Raw genomic sequence first — 21,416 nt, 5'->3', positions numbered from 1 at the left:
GATAGATTGGACATTCCTTTTACTCATTGGAACATATTGGTGCTTGATATAAAAAAACACTTACTTTTAGCTCTGTAGCTCTTAAATTGTGATTTTCCAAAAAATTCGAATTGTAAGTAAAGGGCTGTAGAATTTTAAGTAGGATAGATGTTCGTAGATCCATCTATCCAACCACCCACTCACCCACTTACCTACTTACCTTCCTTCCTTTCTTTTAGAGATTATCTATTTAATGCTTGCTATTGCCCAGGCTTATTTTAAGTATTGTGATACAGTTGAGGATATGGGTGAATCCATATCTGAAATCATTTCCTTAGGGTAGTGATATAAGAATAACAAGATTGAATATGATCAGAAGGATTACTGACCAATTTGTTTAATAAAGTGGTCGTACTCAGTGATCCTTTAACCAGATAGAACTTTAGGCTCTTGCCATCACTTTTTTAAAATTTGCATTTGATTTGAGTTAAAAAATACTTGATGTATAAAAGATACTTATAATGGGAAAGAGTGATAGACTTGACCAATATAAATTTAAAATTCTCTACATAAAAAGAACTGAAATGCAAATAAACTACTAGAAATATTTTTTTCAATAAAAATATGACTATTTATATCCTTAATACGTGACTACTTTCAAATTATAAGAAAAATCATTCAAGGGGGATATAGGCAAAGGAATTAAAAGAAAAGAGACAGGAAGCTGCACAAATGGCCAGTGGCAATATGAAATTTGCTCTGCTTCACTTGTAATCAGAAAAATGCAGATAAAATAATAATGTAATTGTTTTTCACCTCCTCATGTGAACATTGATTTCTTACTTTTTTGTTTTTAAGAATAATCTTCAATTGTGGCATGGGTGGCTTAGATTGGCACTTATAACTCAAAGAAAAGCGTATAAATTGCCCTTGTCTTGCTGTAAAGCAATTTGACAAAATTTATAAGGGTCTTGAGTAATTCCATTTCTAGGAATCTTTCTTGAGAAATAATTTGAACCGAGGTGTATATGCAGTGATATTCATCGAAATTTTATTTTATAACAGCTTAAAATTAGAAGTAAGTTAAATGTCCTACAAAGGCATATGTAAGTAATTAGGACACTTCCAAGTCACAAAAAGTGACATGGGAAATTTTTTTCATGAGCCTAGGAAAAATAATTTTTAAAAATCCAAAATACAGGGCCAGCCCTGATGGTCTAGTGGTTAAGGTTCGGCGCTGTCACCACCTTGGTGGCCCGGGTTCGATTCCCAGTTGCAGAACACTACCACCCATCTGTCAGTTGCCATGCTGTGGCGGTGGCTCACATAGAAGGGCTTACAGCTAGGATATATAACCATGCACTGGGGCTTTGGGAAGAAGGAAAAAAAAAAAGGAGGAAGATTGGCAACAGATGTTAGCTCAGGGGGAATCCTTCCCTGCCAAAAAAAAAAATTCCAAAATATGAATGGAAGTGTTAAAATTATGGGTAATGTTTAAACTTTTTGATGTATAAGTTATAAGAAAAAGGAAACCATTTTTAAACCACACTTAATGTTAACTAAAGTGACAATTCATGTTCAAGTTCCTATATTGATTGATGAACTTGATTTTCTTATTTGTATGACAGAGCCAATTTACAAGGACAAAGGAAGAATTAGAAGCTGAGAAAAGAGACTTAATTAGAACCAATGAGAGACTATCTCAAGAACTTGAATATTTAACAGGTATGAAGAAGTGCTTTAGTCTCTAACTACACTCTTTCCTTTCTCTTCTAACAGTGCTAGGAGTTAATCCCCAGTCCATTTCTGTTGCTGTTTGTTCTGTTGGTGTTTCTTTGTCATAGCTCAGAATAGTGTTCAGAGTAATAGCGTATTGTTTCTCCCACTCCTTTATTTTTATATCATTAGCAGAGATTTAAAGAAGTGTCTAGACAAGTATACAAATGAAAACATCTCAAAGAAGTAGTAATTGGACCAAGGTTTACGTGCAAAGATACTTACTACAATGTTATTTATAGTATCAAGTTGAAAGCAGTTTACATGTTCAGTTGTAGAAGCTGCGCTCCTTCATTTTAAGCAGGTACTCCTGCTGGTATAAGCTGTCCATAAGCATTCAATATAAGAACCTAAAAGGAGAGCCCATCTTTAAAAACAGGCTGAAGGAGTGAGGAGGCAGGAATGTAAGATATATAAACATTGAATATTGTATATAGTACAGTTGATGCGTTCAGGTGAACATGACTCTTAAGCAACTCCTTTGGTTCCTTTTTATAAGATTTTTGAAAATGTTTATTTCTATTAAAGGAAGAATTTTCAAAGTATTTATGTTGCTATACAATAATATTCAATGAGGCAACTATACTTTTCCAGTCTCAGAAAAAAAGTTACTTCAGAGTATTTGTTGATGATGTTGATCAGGTAAAATTAGTGAGTAGGTAAAATTAAAAGAATGTTTTTCATAAAAACCTTGATGTAAGGAATATAAGAAAATTAAGCACGTATATTCTGGCTGTTTTGAGTAGAGGTTTTTATATGTATCACTGCTTTTTAACTTATTTAAAAATGGCTATTTGTGAAACTTTAATAGATTGTTGGGTATATATCAGGAAAATTAATGGTAATTTTGTATATTTAGCTTAAGTTACTGCATTTAAAATAAAATAATCCATATAATTTACGTGTTTGGTTGGGTGCACGAATTGGGCTTCTTTATCATCTATTCGTTAGAATTAAATTTGTAATTAAGTACAGCAGAAACAAAATAGAGGAGTTAAGAACTACTTGCTTTGTATTAAATGTTTATTTTCCTATAGATATTTTTTGATGGTTCCTCTGAACATGAATTAGTCATTTTTTTCAAATTCTCTTCTGACCTTTTTAGAGGATGTTAAACGTCTAAATGAAAAACTTAAAGAAAGTAATGCAACAAAGGGCGATCTTCAGTTAAAATTGGACGAACTTCAAGCTTCTGATGTTTCTGTTAAGGCAAGTAACCAATAATTCCTAATGCACAAAATGCAATTTTTGCTTAAACTCACCTAAATTAAAATTTAAATATAGGCAAGTTATCTATAAAGTAATTAATAGCTGTTTTGGGTTTTTTTTAATGTCAGGAAATTAAGCATTAAGACAATTTTAATTGAATTGTTTTGCTTATGTGATATTTGTTTCTTACAGTTCTTATCTGATGTTTTCTGTTAAGAATTCAAATATTTATTTCTGTTGTGAAATAAAATTCTACTTGTGTTCCTTAGCTACAAACAGACTCTTTTGAATGACCATATATTATCTTCAACTATAAATGCTTTTTTCTTGGATTTGTTTAGTATCGAGAAAAACGCTTGGAGCAAGAAAAGGAATTGTTACATAATCAGAATACATGGCTGAATACAGAGTTGAAAACCAAAACTGATGAACTTCTGGCTCTTGGCAGAGAAAAAGGAAATGAGATTCTAGAACTTAAATGTAATCTTGAAAACAAAAAAGAGGAGGTAAGTTAGTAAAATTGTAACTTCATGTTGGGTTACAACTTACATTTGTGTATCAGTTTATTAAAAATTTATTTATTGGTATACCAAATTAAAGGTAAGATTAGGGGTCAAATGTGGAGGACATAACTCATAAACATTTGGCCTAGGAAATTAACCGTTTGCGTTTAAGTAAAGAATTTAAGATAGTCTTTGATGAATTTTAATACTACCTACTGTCTTATGATACATCTTTCCTAAGAAACATGTTTAAGAAGTGGTGGTAAGTTTTTGTGTGCTAAATCCAAATGTGTTCTGTGAGCTGTTATTTTCATGATTAAATATACATATTTTATGTAAAATACTTTTTTTGGGTGTGAGGGATTATTTTGCTTTTACTTGGCAGCTTAACTTCATATCAAATTAATTTCACTTAATACAACATCCTCCTCCCAACCAACTCCACTTTTTGTTTCTAGGTTTCTAGAATGGAAGAACAGATGAATGGCTTGAAAACGTCAAATGAGAATCTTCAAAAGCATGTAGAGGATTTGTTGACCAAACTGAAAGAGGTGTAGATGACTACTTAAAATGTCTCTTTTACAAAAATATTAAAGCACTTACGAAGCTGTTATTTTATAAAATGATTTCATGTTTTGAACTGTTCCTGGCATCGTAAAATGGCCAGGACACTTCCATATGATGTAGCTAGGCTTAAATAGCTAGAATCAGAAATGGCAATTATATGCTTTATCCAAAGTACTATCTAAAAATGAGTATGGTTAATTTTAATATCCCTTAAGTATTCCACTTTAGATAAAAATATCATTAATATTTTATCCTTAGGGCCGGCCCCGTGGCTTAGCGGTTAAGTGCGTGCGCTTCGCTGCTAGCAGCCCGGGTTCTGATCCCAGGCGCTCACCGACGCACCACTTCTCCGGCCATGCTGAGGCCGCGTCCCGCATACAGCAACTAGAAGGATGTGCAGCTATGACATACAACTATCTACTGGGGCTTTAGGGGGAAAATAAATAAATAAAATCTTTAAAAAAAAAAAATTTTATCCTTAAAGTATTTCATCTTTATTATTAAAACTGATTTTAATTTTAGTGTTTTAATCTTTATCTTGTCACTTTACAAACTCGATTTTTTTATTTTGGGATTTGGTAAACCAGCATTCTAAATTCAGTTCAAACGAGACTGCTATAATTGGGGTTTTTTTTCAGGCCAAGGAACAGCAGGCCAGTATGGAAGAGAAATTCCACAATGAATTAAATGCTCACATAAAACTCTCTAACCTTTATAAGGTAAATACCCTAACACACATTTTCGTGTTCTAATGTTGTATTATTGGATATTGGGTAACTTTTTAAGATTAACTTTTAGAGTGCTGCTGATGACTCAGAGGCAAAGAGCAATGAACTGACCAGAGCAGTGGATGAACTACACAAACTTTTGAAAGAAGCTGGAGAAGGTAAGAGTTTTCAGTTAGGGGAAGATTATTTTGTTTTTAGATAGAAAGTACTTTTTTCTTTACCTTTTGTATAGATTGTTGGATTTATAAGTCAGATTAACTTTATTAGGGACAAAATTTGGTATAGAAGAGAGATCCTTGGATTAAGAAATTTAAAATATTTTCACAAATTTCAAATTATATTTATATAATTTAAAATTATTTGAAAATAAAGATAACTTGTTTTGCTCTTTCTTTCATCTAGTAACCTTATACATATTTTGATTTCTAATAGGAAATTTTTCTTCCATTTTTGAAACATTTGCTTTGATAAGTACATATGGGTTTACAGTTTGGGTAGTCTTTTAATCCATAAATAACCCTCACTTTTTAAGTTATAGTGTATTTTAAAGTTTTTGATTTTTTTATATTTTTGCTTTTTTTAAAATGTAAGTTTTTTATGTATGATCTTTTCCAGTCATTTCCTATGTTCTAGACTAAAGATCAGATTAAAACCAAAGAGATACTTAGAGCCACTTTTTTGAAATTTGAGTTCCCTTATTTTCTCCATGGATAAGAGACATCAAAAAGAGAAATAGATTCACCAGGCCAAGACATTTCAGGAATTATAAGTAGAGCAGGAGCTTTTAGTAGGTAATAACTATCAACTGCAGCCTCTCTGGAATTTAATGTTATCTGCTGAAGGGAAAAAGAATGACTATTCTGTTAGGTTTTATAAACTCTCAGATTTTAATTATATATTTGGATATTCTGTCTTTAAAAATATTTTTAGCCAATAAAGCAATACAAGATCATCTTCTAGAGGTGGAGGAATCTAAAGATCAAATGGAAAAAGAAATGCTGGAGAAAATAGGGAAATTGGAGAAGGAATTAGAGAATGCAAATGACCTGCTTTCTGCCACAAAACGTAAAGGTATGGATTAATAGATGCTTATTGATGGCTTGAAATACTAGAACTTCCCTACACAGTTTACAGTTTCACTAATAGTATTTCTCTGTCACGTTGTGATATAGGAAACTCCATCAAGTTATAGCATTAGAGTTTATTTTTAGTTTAAAATTAATAATCTATCTGTACCTTTACTATATTGTCAGATATATGTACTTTGTGATCACACATAATTGTGTGTCAATTTCCAGAACAGCTTTAACTATAATTTTGTTAGTGCCGTTGAGTCAATTCTGACTCCTAGTGACCCTGTGTACAGCAGAGTGGAACCTTGCCCAATCTTTTTGCACCATCCTCTCACCTTCTGGTGCTATATCAGACAATGCTCCACTGCTATTTATAGAGTTTTCATTGTGGGTGGCCAAGTCCTTCTTCCTACTCTGTCTTAATCTGGAAGGTCCACTGAAACTTGTCTACCAGGGGTGTCCCTGCTGATATTTGAAATACTAGTGGCATAACTTTCAGCATCACAGCAACACATAGCTGCCACAGTATGACAACCAGCAGACAGGTGGTGTGATTCCCTGACCAGGAAACAAACCCAGGCCGCGGTGGTAAGAGCACCAAATCTTAACCATTAGACCACCAAGGCTGTCTTTTAACTATAATTACTGCATGATTTTTAGAATTGGCTTGTGTTACATGACTATTTGGTATTTTATTGTATTTTAAAATCTTGATATGAATTTATATGTAGTGTACAGTAGATATGACTTCTTACCTGTCTTGAAAAAAGTATTAGTGGTGTTAGTTTGAAATTTTACAAACATATACTAGATTTCTATATGTTGGCACAGGAGCCATATTATCTGAAGAAGAGCTTGCAGCCATGTCTCCTACTGCAGCAGCCGTAGCTAAGATAGTGAAACCTGGCATGAAATTAACTGAGGTAAGAATGGTATTAAATCTTGTTCTTTTCCATCAGCAAAAGTGTTAAGGTCCCTCTGAAACTTAGTCCCCAGAAAAATTATTCTTAAAGTCATCTGATTAATGGATCATCCTAGGAAAGGCTTTCTTGCTTACTGGTTCTGTATTACATATAGTAAACATTTCCATCTTGTGTAAGTGCTAACAAATGTTTATTATGAAGCTAGATAGACTATGTACTTCTGTTGTTATGCTTAGATTTGAAATGACCTCTCTTCTTTTTTCAGCTGTATAATGCTTATGTGGAAACTCAGGATCAGTTGCTTTTGGAGAAACTGGAGAACAAAAGAATTAATAAGTATCTAGATGAAATAGTGAAAGAAGTTGAAGCCAAAGCACCGATTTTGAAACGCCAGCGCGAGGAATACGAACGTGCACAGAAAGCTGTGGCAAGTTTATCTGTTAAGCTTGAACAAGCTATGAAGGTTGGTTCCATTCCTAAATTTTAGCTGTGGGAAAAATACATAGAAATGATTTATTAGGTAGTTCTTCCTTAGAATTAAAGTATTTGTGTCAGAAAAGGCTAAATCTGCTTTTTCAGTGATAGGGTAATTATATATTTTAAAGCTTGTCATTACATTATTAAACACCTATAATTGCAAAATATTCTACCTTTATTCAGCTAAATTGTGAGAGCCTTTTACATTTTTTAAGACATTTGGGAAGTGTTCTATAGGGTTCTCTAGTGGATGATAAATAGCCAAATCTTCTTGTACCACTATTCAAATTAAAACAACAATCTCTCTTTGTAATAGAACTCTCCTAAATTTAGCGTAGCCGTTTTTTGTCAGGCAGTTCTGATATTCTGTCTTTATACCAGTTCACAATTTGACAAATCTTTATATACGTTACTTTGTTACTTTTCCTTTACATATTAGAAGTACCAAGGAAATTCATATATATCCTTTGCCTCTTAAGATTCTTTTTTAATAGATAATGATTAAAAAAGAGTATTTATACTCTGATAATTTTGCTTTTAGGGTACAATTATCACTATTACTGAGAAATCTTCAAGATTTATTGAACAAGTTGTATTGAGAAAATTCAGTTAAATCAGTTTGTCTGCTGTTCTAAACTGATAAATTTCTTTCTTTCCTTTTTTTGGAGAATGGTATAAATTGTAACGTTAATTCAAATTTAAACTTTTGTTGCTGTTACTGTTAGAATTTAGACAACAGTTTAAGTCAGATTATATTATATCAAATGATCTCTTTCTCCTGAATCAAATAACCTCTAACAGTTTCACCTGGACAGAATATTGGCTTTTTGACCCCCCTCTCCCCAACTGTGTGGTTCAAAAAGAGGTCCCTTGGGTCTAGTTAGATCTTCTTGAGTTTCTCGCTGTTGCGAGTGAGTGTTTTGCCTGGAGCTTATTGTCTGAAGGGGATAGTGAGGTAGAGGGTTTTAAGAATCAGATAATAGGAGCTGTTCATTGTGGGAAAAGCCTATTTGATCCTTCTTGAGTAATGTACAGGTACGATAATAAAAATCCCTTACATACTTTTTTCATAACTGCCAAAGAATTTAAAGATAATTTCTGTATCTTTTTCATAGCTGCATCTTCTGTCAGTAACATACATCATGTATCCTCCAGTCTAGATTCTGTGATGCTCATTTGTTCGATTCTTAGGGTTTTATAACCAAATTACTTCCTTCCTTGGCATCTTAATTAATCCCATTTTGAACTCAGTAGATGTATATCATTGCTGTTTTTCATAAGTATTTGCCTACTTCATTTTTTCACAGAGTTGTTCCTACTGAAATTGACTTATGCATACCTTTAGGGCAGTGTGCTCACAGGTACTTGAAACACCAGGATAAATATGAGCCATCTTTCACTTGAATTCTATTTAAAACATTATTATGTAGAAACAACACAATAAGAAGCAAAATTTGTATGAATTTGAGATAAAGCATAAGATGTCAAAATTTTTTGTGCTTATATCAGGCTCCTTAAAACTGTGCCCCTAATACCTAATGGTGTTGTGATGCAAAACTTTGCAAAAGCACTGCATATGCTATAATTTCTTTTTTTTTTTTAACAGCCTTGTGACATTGGCTGCTGCTTCTTTAGAATTAATTCCTGATTGTTTTTTTTTAATAAAATCAAGTCATTTATGCATCTTACCCACCATTTTTTACTTTTGACCTTTATTACCAGATAACCAGTATAATAATGGTTATCACTGTAATGTATTCCTTTGTTTTTGTCTTAGTAACGAAGCTTTTGAGGGTATGTAGTTCTATCATTTAATGGTACACTATGAATTTGGTGTGGCTGTAAGATTAAAATTGATAGTTAATTTGGGGGGAAGTGGCAAATTCCTCATCGTTTTCACACAGTGATGAGCATTATATTGATGAGCAATATTTGAGATATTAAGAAATACGTGTGCTCATATTTATAATTTCTCATTAGAGGCTACTGTATTATACTAGCATGTTTTTAGTTTATAAGTTAACTGCTATGGTATTTGAGCACTGTATATTTGTGTTATTTGTATAGCTACTTCATGTGTTTGGATCTTAGAAGGAAGTGTAGAATTTTCACTTGAATTTACATTTTAAAGGAGATTCAGCGTTTGCAGGAGGACACTGATAAAGCCAACAAACATTCATCTGTGCTTGAAAGAGAGAATCAAAGAATGGAAATACAAATAAAAGATCTTTCACAACAGGTTATAATTTTTTGTTTCTTTTCCTATTTCTTTCTAAACTGACTGCCCAGTAATGTTTGAATCTGTTTGCAGGTATCTAAGATAGAACTACCACATATGAAATTCTCATTCAGTTCAGAATACCGCTCTTGCAGAATTTTACCCTAGTCATTGTTTTTTCATAGCCCCTCTCTTTTTTTCTTTTTTCTTTAAGTGTTTGATAAATTTTCAGATTGTAGGTGTTGGTTGTAATAAATGAAATAATTCGAAGATAAATGGGTTTTCTGCCCCCTGCCCAAGTCCCACAGTGTAACCAGTGTTGACAGACTGGAGTATGTTCTTTCACATCTCTCTTCTATGTGCAAACACACCTGAGTGTGTATCAACATACGTAAGCATTCTTTGTTTTTACTGAAATAAAATCATGCTTATGCATTACTCTACCACTTTTTTTTTAACTGAATGAGTCAGGAAATGTAGTTCTATTTTGTTCATATATTTTACTGTAATTTTGTGTGTGGGTATATACATGCATACAACACACACATAAAAATTTCACATTAATGGAATTAAAATCCATTTCCCATGCTCTCCACCACATAATGCATACATAGGCTTGCAAGTGCAAGCATACACATGCACACACATTAGCTGTGTATTTCTGGGTGTGTTATTTGGTCATTGTTTTACAAAAATGGAGCCATGTTTCTGGAATATAATTTCACTGCTTTTAAAAAAATAACAGCCGTCATTACACACTTTTATAGAAATTAAAAGTAATTTTTTTCCATTAAAATTTGTTTACGTTTTAATATCTAAAATGATATGCTTGATGTTTTGTTTTTTAAGATAAGTTAATATAAGTTGATGGTGTTCATAAAGGAGTATTTTCATTTGAAAATTTTCATTTTCTTGTAGACATTTCCAGACTCAAAGCCAGTACTATTTTGATAACATTAAAACTTTGTTTTTAGATTAGGGTGCTTTTGATGGAACTTGAAGAAGCAAGGGGTAACCATGTAATTCGTGACGAGGAAGTAAGCTCTGCTGACATAAGTAGTTCATCTGAAGTAATATCCCAGCATCTAGTATCTTACAGAAATATTGAAGAGCTTCAACAACAAAATCAACGTCTCTTAGTGGCTCTTAGGGAACTTGGGGAAACCAGAGAAAGAGAAGAACAAGAAACAACTTCATCTAAGTAAGCAATTGACTACCTCGGTTTATTCAGCAAACATTTATTGAAAACTTTTTCTGTGCCTCTAACAGTGCTGGATACTGGGAATGTAGTGATTTAGGAGAAAAAAATTGAGCAACACTACCCCCCAAAAAATTCTACTCTCAGAGTCCTCAGTTTGTGGATGAGAATGATAATAAGATAGATAATAAGATAAATCAATAAGTAGATAATTTTAGTTCAGTGTGATTAGTTCTATGATAGAGAAAAGCTTACTATCTGTGGGAGCATAGAGGTGGAGGACCTAGCCTAGATTTTAGGGAATAGACCAGGCATCATGGAGAAGCTATGTAGGAATTACTCAAGCAGAGTAAAGAATTTTTTTTAAAAGTGTATTTGGTGCTAGAGGAGGAGGAATGGCTGTGAAAGCAGGAGGACTGGAGTTTGGACTAAGTGGAATTGGTTTAATTTTTGCAAACAGGTTTTCAGATGTCATTGGTGAGTACCTAAGTCCTGTATGGTGGGGGTTTTAGAAGTGATTCTTAAAATATCAGCAACAAAAGGAAGAAAGGATAAGAGAAATGAAAATATTATGCTTAATGATAGACAGTAAAATGCTTAGTCAATGTACAGTAGAAATTATAACTGCCTTTCATTCTCAGTCCTGTGAAATAGACTGATTTCTTTTCCTGCAGAATCACTGAGCTTCAGCTCAAACTTGAGAGCGCTCTCACTGAATTGGAACAACTCCGTGAGTCACGACAACATCAAATGCAGCTTGTTGATTCCATAGTTCGTCAGCGTGATATGTACCGTATTTTGTTGTCACAAACAACAGGAGTTTCCATTCCTTTACAAGGTAGGTTTTTATGTGTTATCTTAAAAGTTTTCAAGTATTTTTGAGAAATATTTCTGAAATGTATATTAGGGAATGGATTTTGCAACATAAGCAGTATCCACTCTAATGATGGTAACTTCAAATTTGACTACCATATATGATTGATCATAACATATTATCAGTTCTAAAACACCATTATTTTAGGTATTATTAAAAGGGAAGAAATGCTGACCATTGTTGAAAAGTGTGCATCTTAGAATCAGTGAATTAACGATATTTATTTTGGTTATGTTCTAACATTTAATCTGCAGATATCTCTAATCAGCAGCCAAAAATAATCTTAGTAGGTTGTTTAGTAGATTAATTATTTCATAATTTCTACAATCTTATGATTTCATTTAAATAAGTCTAGCTTGTTGGTTTTGGTAATGATGTATTTGCAAACAAATGTTGTATCATTCTTTTTATGTTTCTGAAGCTTCAAGCTTAGATGATATTTCTCTTGTGTCAACTCCAAAACGTTCAAGTACATCACAGACTGTTTCCACTCCTGCTCCAGTACCTGTAGTTGAGTCAGCAGAGGCTATAGAAGCCAAAGCTGCCCTTAAACAGGTAAAGATCACACCTTGACACCTTTATCTTGGGTTAGGTTTGTCCAGAACACAAGAGTGTCGTCTAATAATTTCTCCAATATTTAGTTGCAGGAAATTTTTGAGAACTACAAAAAAGAAAAGGCTGATAATGAAAAAATACAAAATGAGCAACTTGAAAAACTTCAGGAGCAAGTTACAGATTTGCGATCACAAAACACTAAAATTTCTACCCAGCTAGATTTTGCTTCTAAACGGTAAATTTTCTTTTGTTCAAAAATTAATAAATTCTAAATGTCATACTTCAGTATTCAAATGAATGAAATTCAAAGGTTAATTTGCTATAGTGTTACTTTTTTGTGGACCGTAATCCCGGATGAGAAGCTATAGGGATTTGTTTTTCAATATTGGTTAATGATTCTCCTGGGCATTGCTAAAGAAAGGGTCCAGGTAGTTATTTAATAAGTTGAAGTTCACGTGAGGAATGTTGTTTTCTTTCCTGAGGTTGAAGGACCTACTGTGTCTGTAGAACTTAATTATTTTATAAATGCACCAGAGGATGAGAGGAATGTGAGCAAATTTCATTCAGCTTTTTCTATTCTAGGACAAAGAGAAGCAGGCACTAGATAGTTAATTTTGAGAAAATTCACTTCCTTGGTCACTTACAAAGGAATAATAGTTAATTTTATTCCATAGTTATTAAATCCATTGAATACTTGTTAGTTTATCAAGTTAGGACAAAATTTATTTCTACGTAGCCTACATGATAAAGCTATGTTTTTGTAAGGATATGGCAGCAGTTATTTCTATACATTCCAACAGTTTGATACCCCAAATAAAAGCACCTTTGTTTCCTATATTGATAACTCGGCTATAGCCAGCTATTTTCTAAGCTTTCAAGCACATAAGAAAATAAGATGAAGAATTATAGAGGAAGAAAGGATTGACAAAAATCCATCACTAACCATGCATAATTATGTTATCTTCTATACTACATTGTGGTAGGGTGTCTGGTGTATCAACATTGGATTGGCATTATTTTGAATATGATTAAAATTCTTGTAAATGAATAAGATGAAAAAGTTAATTCAGCATGAAATACTGAGCTTATTTAGAATTTGAATTTAACTGCTAAATTTGGAGTTTAGAGAAAAGAATGAAGGTTTTAAATTATCATAAGCCACTTTTTTCATATTGCTCATCATGTAATTAATAATTAAGCTGTTGTGAAATTCTTCAAGGAACTAGGCTAGGATATAGTATTTCGGTTGCTTATAGAATTATTTTTCTTTCATGTAAGTTATGAAATGCTACAAGATAATGTTGAAGGGTATCGTCGAGAAATAACATCCCTACATGAGAGAAATCAGAAACTCACTGCAACGACTCAAAAGCAGGAGCAGATCATCAATACGATGACACAAGATTTGAAAGGAGCAAATGAAAAGCTAGCTGTTGCAGAAGTGAGATCAATTTCCCTCATCTGACTTGCATTATAAATTGCATTTGACAGTTATTTTTGGTTATTACTTTGATTTTACTGATTGGTAGGACTTAGATATTTGAGTGGTTATAGTTGTACTTTTTTATTAAGTTTTATCTCACAACTTTTTGATCATTACTTGTGAGCTAGGTGTAGTTGTCCCCCATTTTACTTGTTGAGAAACAGACTCAGAAGCTAAGTAATTTGCTTAATTTGGGGCGGTCACGAGAGATGGGTTGGTTGGGACTTAAACCTAGGTTTTCTAATTCTGTTAGCTATATTTCATTCTCATCTTGCTCCCACTCCTTTGTGGGGAATGAACAGCAACCCTTTTTCAAATAGGTGGAATAAGTTTTATTAATTGATAGTTTATGACTCGTCATGTAAGTATGAATACTTTGAGGATATTGATTTTCAAAACACCCTGCCAGATCCCCTGAGACTTAGAGTGTACTCTTTAGGGGAAAAAAAAGTTAAAATAGATCAGTCAGCACTCTCAAACAGATACTTAGAAACCACGCGTGGCTTCTAAAACTTACATAATTTAATAGTATGCAGGTATGGCTAGCATAATTTTGCAGTTTTATTTCTTTTACTCTGACATTTTAGATTTTTTTGTTGCTTGATTTAAAGTCTAATTTGTTAGAGCAAAGAAATCATAAGTATTTGTGATAATTTCAAGGTTTTTTCCTTTGATCTATTGGTGTTCCCAGTAGTTTTTGCTTCATATTTCAACACATGAAACTAAGAGTTATATTTCCTTATATAATGAAGAGATATAGTCTCTAATTAGCATTAAGAAATATGTAGTAATCAAGGATCATTTTACTTTTATAATTGTATTATTACATTTGACTATTGTTTTCCAACACTTTTTCTTGTATTTGCCTCAAGGTAAGAGCAGAAAATTTGAAAAAAGAAAAGGAACTGCTTAAATTATCAGAAGTCCGTCTTTCTCAGCAAAGAGAGTCTTTGTTAGCTGAACAAAGAGGGCAAAACTTGCTGCTAACTAATCTGCGGACGATTCAGGTACCAAATAAAAAAGCATGTGTAGAAAAAATTTTTTAAAGTTAAATTTAAATGGTTTTAACATCGTATCCTTTCAGTTTTCCTAATTAGAAAATTTATCTGTCACTTTTGTCACGCATTATGATGATCATTGAATTTTGAGGTTTATTAAGACATGTCAGTATTCTAAATAAAACATTGAAAGAGAACTGATTGAAACCATGCAATTGGCAGTTTTGATCCTCAGGTCCATATTTACAGAATCCTGTGCAGTTTAATTATTTACAAGATTAAATTTTGGTTTTTATTTTTTCTTTTAAAACTTCAGGAAATCTGAATGACTATTGTAATGTGGTTTTTTTTCCTCTCTATTAAATAGTTGTCTTAATGTGAAAAACGTCAAAATGCTTTCTTGGTAAATGTTCTTGATCTTAACTTTTTCATGTAGAAATGACTTATAATCTTGAAATCCCCTGTAGCCTTTAATTTTCTTTGTGTTGCTTTTTTGACTTTTTTTCTTAAGCATAACCAAAAATCTTTTCTTTACCTTAGGGAATACTAGAGCGATCTGAAACAGAAACCAAACAAAGGCTTAGTAACCAGATAGAAAAACTGGAAAATGAGATATCTCATCTAAAGAAGAAGTTGGAAAATGAGGTGGAACAAAGGCATACGCTTACTAGAAATCTAGATGTGAGTTTATCAATGTTCTGAATTTCTGTACATTATTTATGTTCAACAGTTAGGCTGGCTTATGGACACAATGCTATCTCATGTTGAACCATGGTTTTGAAGAAACTTCTTACAAACTCAAGGTTTTCTTGCCTCTTTGTGTGCATAGTAATTTTTGGTTGGGTGCCATACACTGAGTTTTATCCTGTTGGGTACTGGATATTTTTGTATTCCTATAAATCTTGAGCTTCATTCTGGGATGCAGTAAATTTAATTGGAAATAGTTTGATTCTCTTGAGTGTTGCTTTTTATGATTTATTAGGCGGGCCCAAAGCAGTGCTCAGTCTAGAATTAATTATTTCCCACTGCTGAGGCAAGACCTTTCTTGAGTACTAGTCCCAGTGTCCAATGAATTATGAGTTTTTTCAGTCTGGCTGTTGAAACAGGCATTATTCCTGACTCTTGGTGAGCGCCAGACACTTTTCACTCCAGTGTCTTCAGATAATTCTTTACCCTTTCTGGAGTAATTTCACCTGCATGCAAATCTCCAGGGTACTCTTATCTGTGCAGCTCTCTTCTCTGTGATAGTCTGCCTAATGAATTCAAGCTAATTTAGTCTTGCTGTACTCTCAGTTCTGTGTTTTCTCAATTCAGGGAGTCTGCTGGGCTCTGTCTCATTTCCCTTCCCCTGTATGTAGCCTGGACACTCGTAAGTCTATAAACTAGGGAAATGGTAGGGCTCGCCTCTTTGTTTCCTGTCTGAGGTATCACAGTTGTTTCATGTGTTTTGTTTGGGTTTTCTTCATTGTTTCAGATGGGAAGGTAAATCTGGTTTCTGTTCCTCTATCTTGGCCAGAATTTTAAAGTTCTGTAGAAAAATAACTTGGATCTCTAGCCACTTAAGAACCTGAAAGATAGTGTTTGTAGGGTTAATGTATTTTTTCTTATAGGTTCAACTTTTAGATACAAAGAGACAGCTGGACACTGAGACAAATCTTCATCTTAACACAAAAGAACTGTTAAAAAATGCTCAAAAGGAAATTGCTACTTTGAAACAGCACCTCAGTAACATGGAAGTACAGCTTGCTTCTCAGTCCTCACAGAGATCTGGTAAAGGTAAATAAATAAGTAGACTGATAATAAAGTACTTCTTTAGGTTTTTAACATATCCTGTAAATAAATAACCTATTCTTTGTGGATACTAGCAAAAGAAAAAAAAAACGCTTTTACTTTTCAGCCTAAAACTGAGTAAAGCTCAGTTTTAGGCTTAAATTAATAAACTTGCATACTTGGAAGATTCAAAATAGTTCTGCATGGCACCTGAGCAAGGTATGCTGTTAGTTTTCTAATTGTTAAAACCATTTATTGATACTTTAAAAATGCTTCTTTTGAGGAGGGTTAATATTTGCATTTTTAACTCTCCTTTTAAGATGTGGTTACTTGTTAAATCTGTAATAATAAGGCTCACTTAGAGAAATAATTGATTTGTTCTCTTTTAGAGCAGTATTCCTAATTTTTGCTCAGTGATAGTGTCAACACAAAATAACCAATAACCATTCTATAGATGAGAGGTGAGTTTTACTTGAGCCAAGGTGAGGATTATAATCCTGAAAGGCCTTTTCCAAAAAGGAAGACAACATTCCGGAGAAGCATGGTTGTCAGAGCAGTCTTATACCTTTTTAGAACAAAGAACATACAGTAAACATGCCCAGGATATATATTCACCGAAGTTTCAAAGAGGTATTCAGTTGCAAGTTAGCAGGTCCACAGGACCCTGATGTCAGAGAGGGATTAATATGGGCATTACCAGTACCACCAATAGAGTGTAGGAGGAGAAGTATGAATTCTTATGTTAAGAGAGTGCACTCTTTAATGATTAAAGGAGATGTACAATGTATGTTCGATAGGCCGTGATTCAGGCTTCTTTAGTTCAAGCTGAATCAGTTTTGAACCCGAATAGTTACCCCATATACCTCAGTTTGTGAAAATCTCTTGTTAATAGTCTCAGGTAAAAGATTTTTTTAATTAGATTTTGCTTCTCTTTGTGAGTACACCATTTCAAATGCAAAGCCTTGTGTCCAGATAATCTTTCTGCGTGGTTTTATTTCTTCTTTTTTTTGCGTGTGTGAGGAAGATTAGCCCTGAGCTAACATCTGTTGCCAATCTCCCTCTTTTTGCTGAGGAAGATTGGCCCTGAGCTAACATCTGTGCCCATCTTCCTCTATTTTATACACATGGGACACCTACCACAGCATGCCTTGATGAGCGATGCGTAGGTCCATGCCTGGGGTCTGACCTGTGAACCCCAGGCCACCAAAGTGGAGCACACGAACTTCACTACACCACTGGGCCAGCCCCGTTTTTATTTCTTAATAGAGGAGGAAAAAAAACATAATGTAATAAGTGTATATATGTATGTTTATATATGTGTGTATATATAGATATATATATCTGATATCTATATAGTAGATATATAATTATCTCATAGTCATTTCTTATTGATATATGATAAGAAAACATTCTTTTCAGTCTGCAGTTTCTTCCTTTTCTGTGGATTTTAGAGTGAAAATTGGGCTAAATGAGCTAAGATTTACTGTTTTAGAGTAAACAATGTTTAAATAATAAATAAAGAATCTGATAATTTCAAGGAGCTACCTCAGTTTAGTGGAAATATTTTATATTCTTTTCTTTTAAATATCCTTATTTTTGGTATTTGCAACAGTAGATTTCAAATATTTTAATTTTTTTTTTTAAGAAATAACATACTGACAAAATACCTGTCTTTATTTTGGCATTCAGCATGGGTTGAAATATAATTTCTAGGTAGTTAAGTACTTTTACATTTGAGCCTTAATCCTAATTTCACAAACTCTATGATGATAATCATCTCTAATATCATTTCAAATGTTAATTTTAAGAAAGCTGTTAAATCTTTTAGGTCAGCCTAACAACAAAGACGATGTGGATGATCTTCTCAGTCAGCTAAGGCAGACAGAAGAGCAGGTGAATGATTTGAAGGAGAGACTCAAAACAAGTACCAGTAATGTGGAACAGTATCGAGCAATGGTTACTAGTTTAGAAGAATCCCTCAATAAGGAAAAACAGGTATATACGATTTTGAGTTCAATTTGAATGCATTTATTAACTTTTTTTTAATTAGCAGCCTGCTACATATAAGGCACTGCTATGTGGTAAGTATGAGTTGGACTGACATGGTGCTTACCTCTAAAAAGTGCTTGAGTCTAAACCAGATTAAAAAAACCCACAAAATTTATAAAACAAGAGAGGGTATAATTGCTATAGGAAAGGTGCAGACCAAATGTTGATATGAGTGGAAGGTAGGTGAGGTTGTCTCCTGAGTATGCATGACTTCACAAGAGATGGCAATTGTGCACAGTCTTGAAAGAAAGTATCATTTGGATAGTCAAAGATAGAAAGTTATTCCGTGTAGTGGGAGCCCTCAGTCAAGATACAAAGACTTCAGATGATAACACTTTGACTAGTGTCCTGAATTCGTGAAGTGAAATAGTGAGGAATATGATTATAAATGTAGTGGAGAACGAAATGTGAAAGGTTTTGAACGTCAAATTATATTCTGTAAGATTATTAAGAACCATTGATGTTTTGTTTCCCAGCATGTCATAACCAGAATTGTTTTAATTAAAAAGATTAATGTAGTAGATTGGAGGATACAAAATTCTTTTTGGGGGATATAACACTAGGGCCACAGGTTTAAAAGATCCTTTTGTGGTTGGCATCATAGAAATCAAAATATGTGGAGGGGGGACCTCTCAATGGTAGAATGGACAGATTTGGCAAGTGGATATGAGGATTGAGGGAGAAATGAGAATTGGAAATTTCACTTCAAAAGAGAAAAATGGCCAGTAGCCAAATTGAGAGGTAAATTATGCTTGTAGTTTTAAAGCGTGTTTTTGAACTCTTTAATCAGCATTTGATGTATTTTTTTAAATACAAGGCAAACACTAATTTTAGTACTTTTCAAATTTAGATTTAGAGAGGATAACTGTATAATTTTGAATGTGTATAATTTTTTTTATCCCGTTTGGGTGATGGTGAAGGTGACAGAAGAAGTACATAAGAATATTGAAGTTCGTTTAAAAGAGTCAGCTGAGTTTCAGACACAGTTGGAAAAAAAGTTAATGGAAGTAGAGAAGGAAAAACAGGAACTTCAGGATGATAAGAGAAAAGCCATAGAGAGCATGGAACAACAGGTAAGTTAGGTTATTATCATATCAATGTTTTTTTCTTTGCATAAGGATTTGAATTCTTTAGCTCATTAGTTACCATTCAGTTCATCTCAACAGATAATGATTGAACACATACCCAATAGTTTTAGTTTTGTTTTACTTTGCTGTGTACATCTGTACATGTTTCCTTTTGATATTTTAGGCTACTTTATGGTAGTAGGTATCAGTGCTACTTTAGAACCCTCTGCCTGAGAATTGACTTTTGCAAATATTAGTAAGGAGTAAATATAGATGTGCAAAATTTGTACAGTAGATTAAATCAGGTTATAACTTTTAAATTTAGTATTACTCTTTGGCCTAAATGGATTTTTAAAAATCTATCTTCATTATAAAACTATCTTCAGTATTTTTAAAGTAAGTTTGCAATTAACTCTGGTTTTAATCTTGTTCTTCTGATTTAGTTATCTGAGTTAAAGAAAACACTTAATAGTGTTCAGAGTGAAGTACAAGAAGCTCTTCAGAGAGCAAGCACAGCTTTGAGTAATGAACAGCAAGCCAGACGTGACTGTCAGGAACAAGTAAGTAGTTGTTCTTAAAGCCGGTTATTGAGACGTGAGCTTTGATCCTAGGGAACAGTTCTTGGAGTATATTAATGCATTTTGGGGGATTGGTGAACCTTACAGAAATGCAAAGTTATTTCCGCTCTTGTGGAACTAAGATCAGTTGAAAAGTATAGATGAAGGCTAAAAGTAGATAGTGCAATATCCATTAACAAAGCAATCTTGGCAAATGGGAAAAAATATAAAAATAGAAGTAGGAGGTTAAATGTGTACTTGCTGTCATTTGCAAACATTCTTTTGCTATTGCAGTCCTTCACTAGTTTTGGTTGTAAAACTGTATTATAGACAAGATAGTCAGAGAGACCTTCAGCAAAACAAGGCCCTCTTGAAAACATTTTTAATGCATTACTAAGCTTACATAGATTTCTATATGCCACTTCTTATAAAGCTTTAAAAATACAAAACCACATTTGTTTTAAGTATATATACACACATGTACACACACACATGTGATAAAGCTTTTTAAAATTTTTAATGAACAACAATGATAAAACACAATTCAGGAGAATGGGGATTATTGAAGTAGAATGGGAAAGGAATACATGTAAGGATACTGGTAATGTTCTCATTTTTAAGTTGGGTAGTATATTAGTAGCCATTCATTTTGATTAGTATTCTTCATTGCTTACATATACATAACATGTATATGTATCAAAGTTACTTTTAAAATAGAATACAGAGAAAAATGCTTCAAAGGTAAATTGGACAAAAATGAATTTTTTTGCCTTATTGCCAAACAGCACATCATTGGAAATTAAAATCAAAGACTATACGCATAATTCAATATTCAAATAAATTATTTTCATTTCCCTTTGTTCACTTTGTGTGTGTGTATGCATGTATTTTACGTAACTGAGTTATGTTTAGCCTTTATTGTCCTAAGTTGCTACATAGTCTTCATAAGTTTCATTTTGAACAGTTCTTTAATATTTCATGTAACAGATATAGCGTAACTTTTAATTATTCTCCTATTTTGGTGCATTTAGATTGTCTTCACTTTTATTATTTTAAATAATGCAGTGTGCATCTTTTCTTTTCAGAAAATACTAGCTAGCTTTATGGGTTTTTAATCTTTTGTGTCAATGGGGAAATAATTTCTTACAGGCTAAAATAGCTGTGGAAGCTCAGAATAAGTATGAGAGAGAATTGATGCTACATGCTGCTGATGTTGAAGCTCTACAAGCTGCCAAGGAACAGGTTTCCAAAATGGCATCAGTCCGTCAGCATTTGGAAGAAACCACCCAGAAAGCAGAATCACAACTGTTGGAGTTTAAAGCATCTTGGGAGGAAAGAGAGAGAATGTTAAAGGTATTATTGTACATTATGATAGAATGTTCTGGAGAATTCAAAGGTTTGGTTTGGGGTTT

At 33.1% G+C, this 21,416-nt stretch overlaps 1 protein-coding gene across 3 annotated transcripts in view; it reads left to right on the top strand.

Moving 5' to 3' along the window:
- TPR (translocated promoter region, nuclear basket protein) overlaps nucleotides 1–21,416 on the top strand; it is a 64,071-nt gene that overhangs the window by 5,712 nt on the left and 36,943 nt on the right. For all 3 annotated transcript variants that reach the window (XM_087439034.1, XM_014783346.2, XM_087439027.1), the window contains exons 5-26: nucleotides 1,608–1,704; nucleotides 2,861–2,964; nucleotides 3,306–3,470; nucleotides 3,926–4,018; nucleotides 4,673–4,753; nucleotides 4,833–4,920; nucleotides 5,693–5,833; nucleotides 6,667–6,758; nucleotides 7,024–7,221; nucleotides 9,367–9,474; nucleotides 10,428–10,654; nucleotides 11,326–11,489; nucleotides 11,947–12,080; nucleotides 12,167–12,315; nucleotides 13,359–13,521; nucleotides 14,436–14,570; nucleotides 15,102–15,242; nucleotides 16,172–16,337; nucleotides 18,160–18,326; nucleotides 19,301–19,453; nucleotides 19,891–20,007; nucleotides 21,154–21,357. In XM_087439034.1, coding sequence (XP_087295160.1) covers nucleotides 1,608–1,704; nucleotides 2,861–2,964; nucleotides 3,306–3,470; nucleotides 3,926–4,018; nucleotides 4,673–4,753; nucleotides 4,833–4,920; nucleotides 5,693–5,833; nucleotides 6,667–6,758; nucleotides 7,024–7,221; nucleotides 9,367–9,474; nucleotides 10,428–10,654; nucleotides 11,326–11,489; nucleotides 11,947–12,080; nucleotides 12,167–12,315; nucleotides 13,359–13,521; nucleotides 14,436–14,570; nucleotides 15,102–15,242; nucleotides 16,172–16,337; nucleotides 18,160–18,326; nucleotides 19,301–19,453; nucleotides 19,891–20,007; nucleotides 21,154–21,357 — 3,087 coding nt within the window. The remainder of the gene's footprint in view (nucleotides 1–1,607; nucleotides 1,705–2,860; nucleotides 2,965–3,305; nucleotides 3,471–3,925; nucleotides 4,019–4,672; nucleotides 4,754–4,832; nucleotides 4,921–5,692; nucleotides 5,834–6,666; nucleotides 6,759–7,023; nucleotides 7,222–9,366; nucleotides 9,475–10,427; nucleotides 10,655–11,325; nucleotides 11,490–11,946; nucleotides 12,081–12,166; nucleotides 12,316–13,358; nucleotides 13,522–14,435; nucleotides 14,571–15,101; nucleotides 15,243–16,171; nucleotides 16,338–18,159; nucleotides 18,327–19,300; nucleotides 19,454–19,890; nucleotides 20,008–21,153; nucleotides 21,358–21,416) is intronic.

This window comes from Ceratotherium simum, chromosome 2, assembly GCF_057802395.1.
Source record: "Ceratotherium simum simum isolate JZ-2026a chromosome 2, ASM5780239v1, whole genome shotgun sequence".
Lineage (NCBI taxonomy): Eukaryota > Metazoa > Chordata > Mammalia > Perissodactyla > Rhinocerotidae > Ceratotherium > Ceratotherium simum.
The sequence above is the reverse complement of the archived record's forward strand: the minus strand, read 5'-3'. Positions and strand labels throughout refer to the sequence as shown.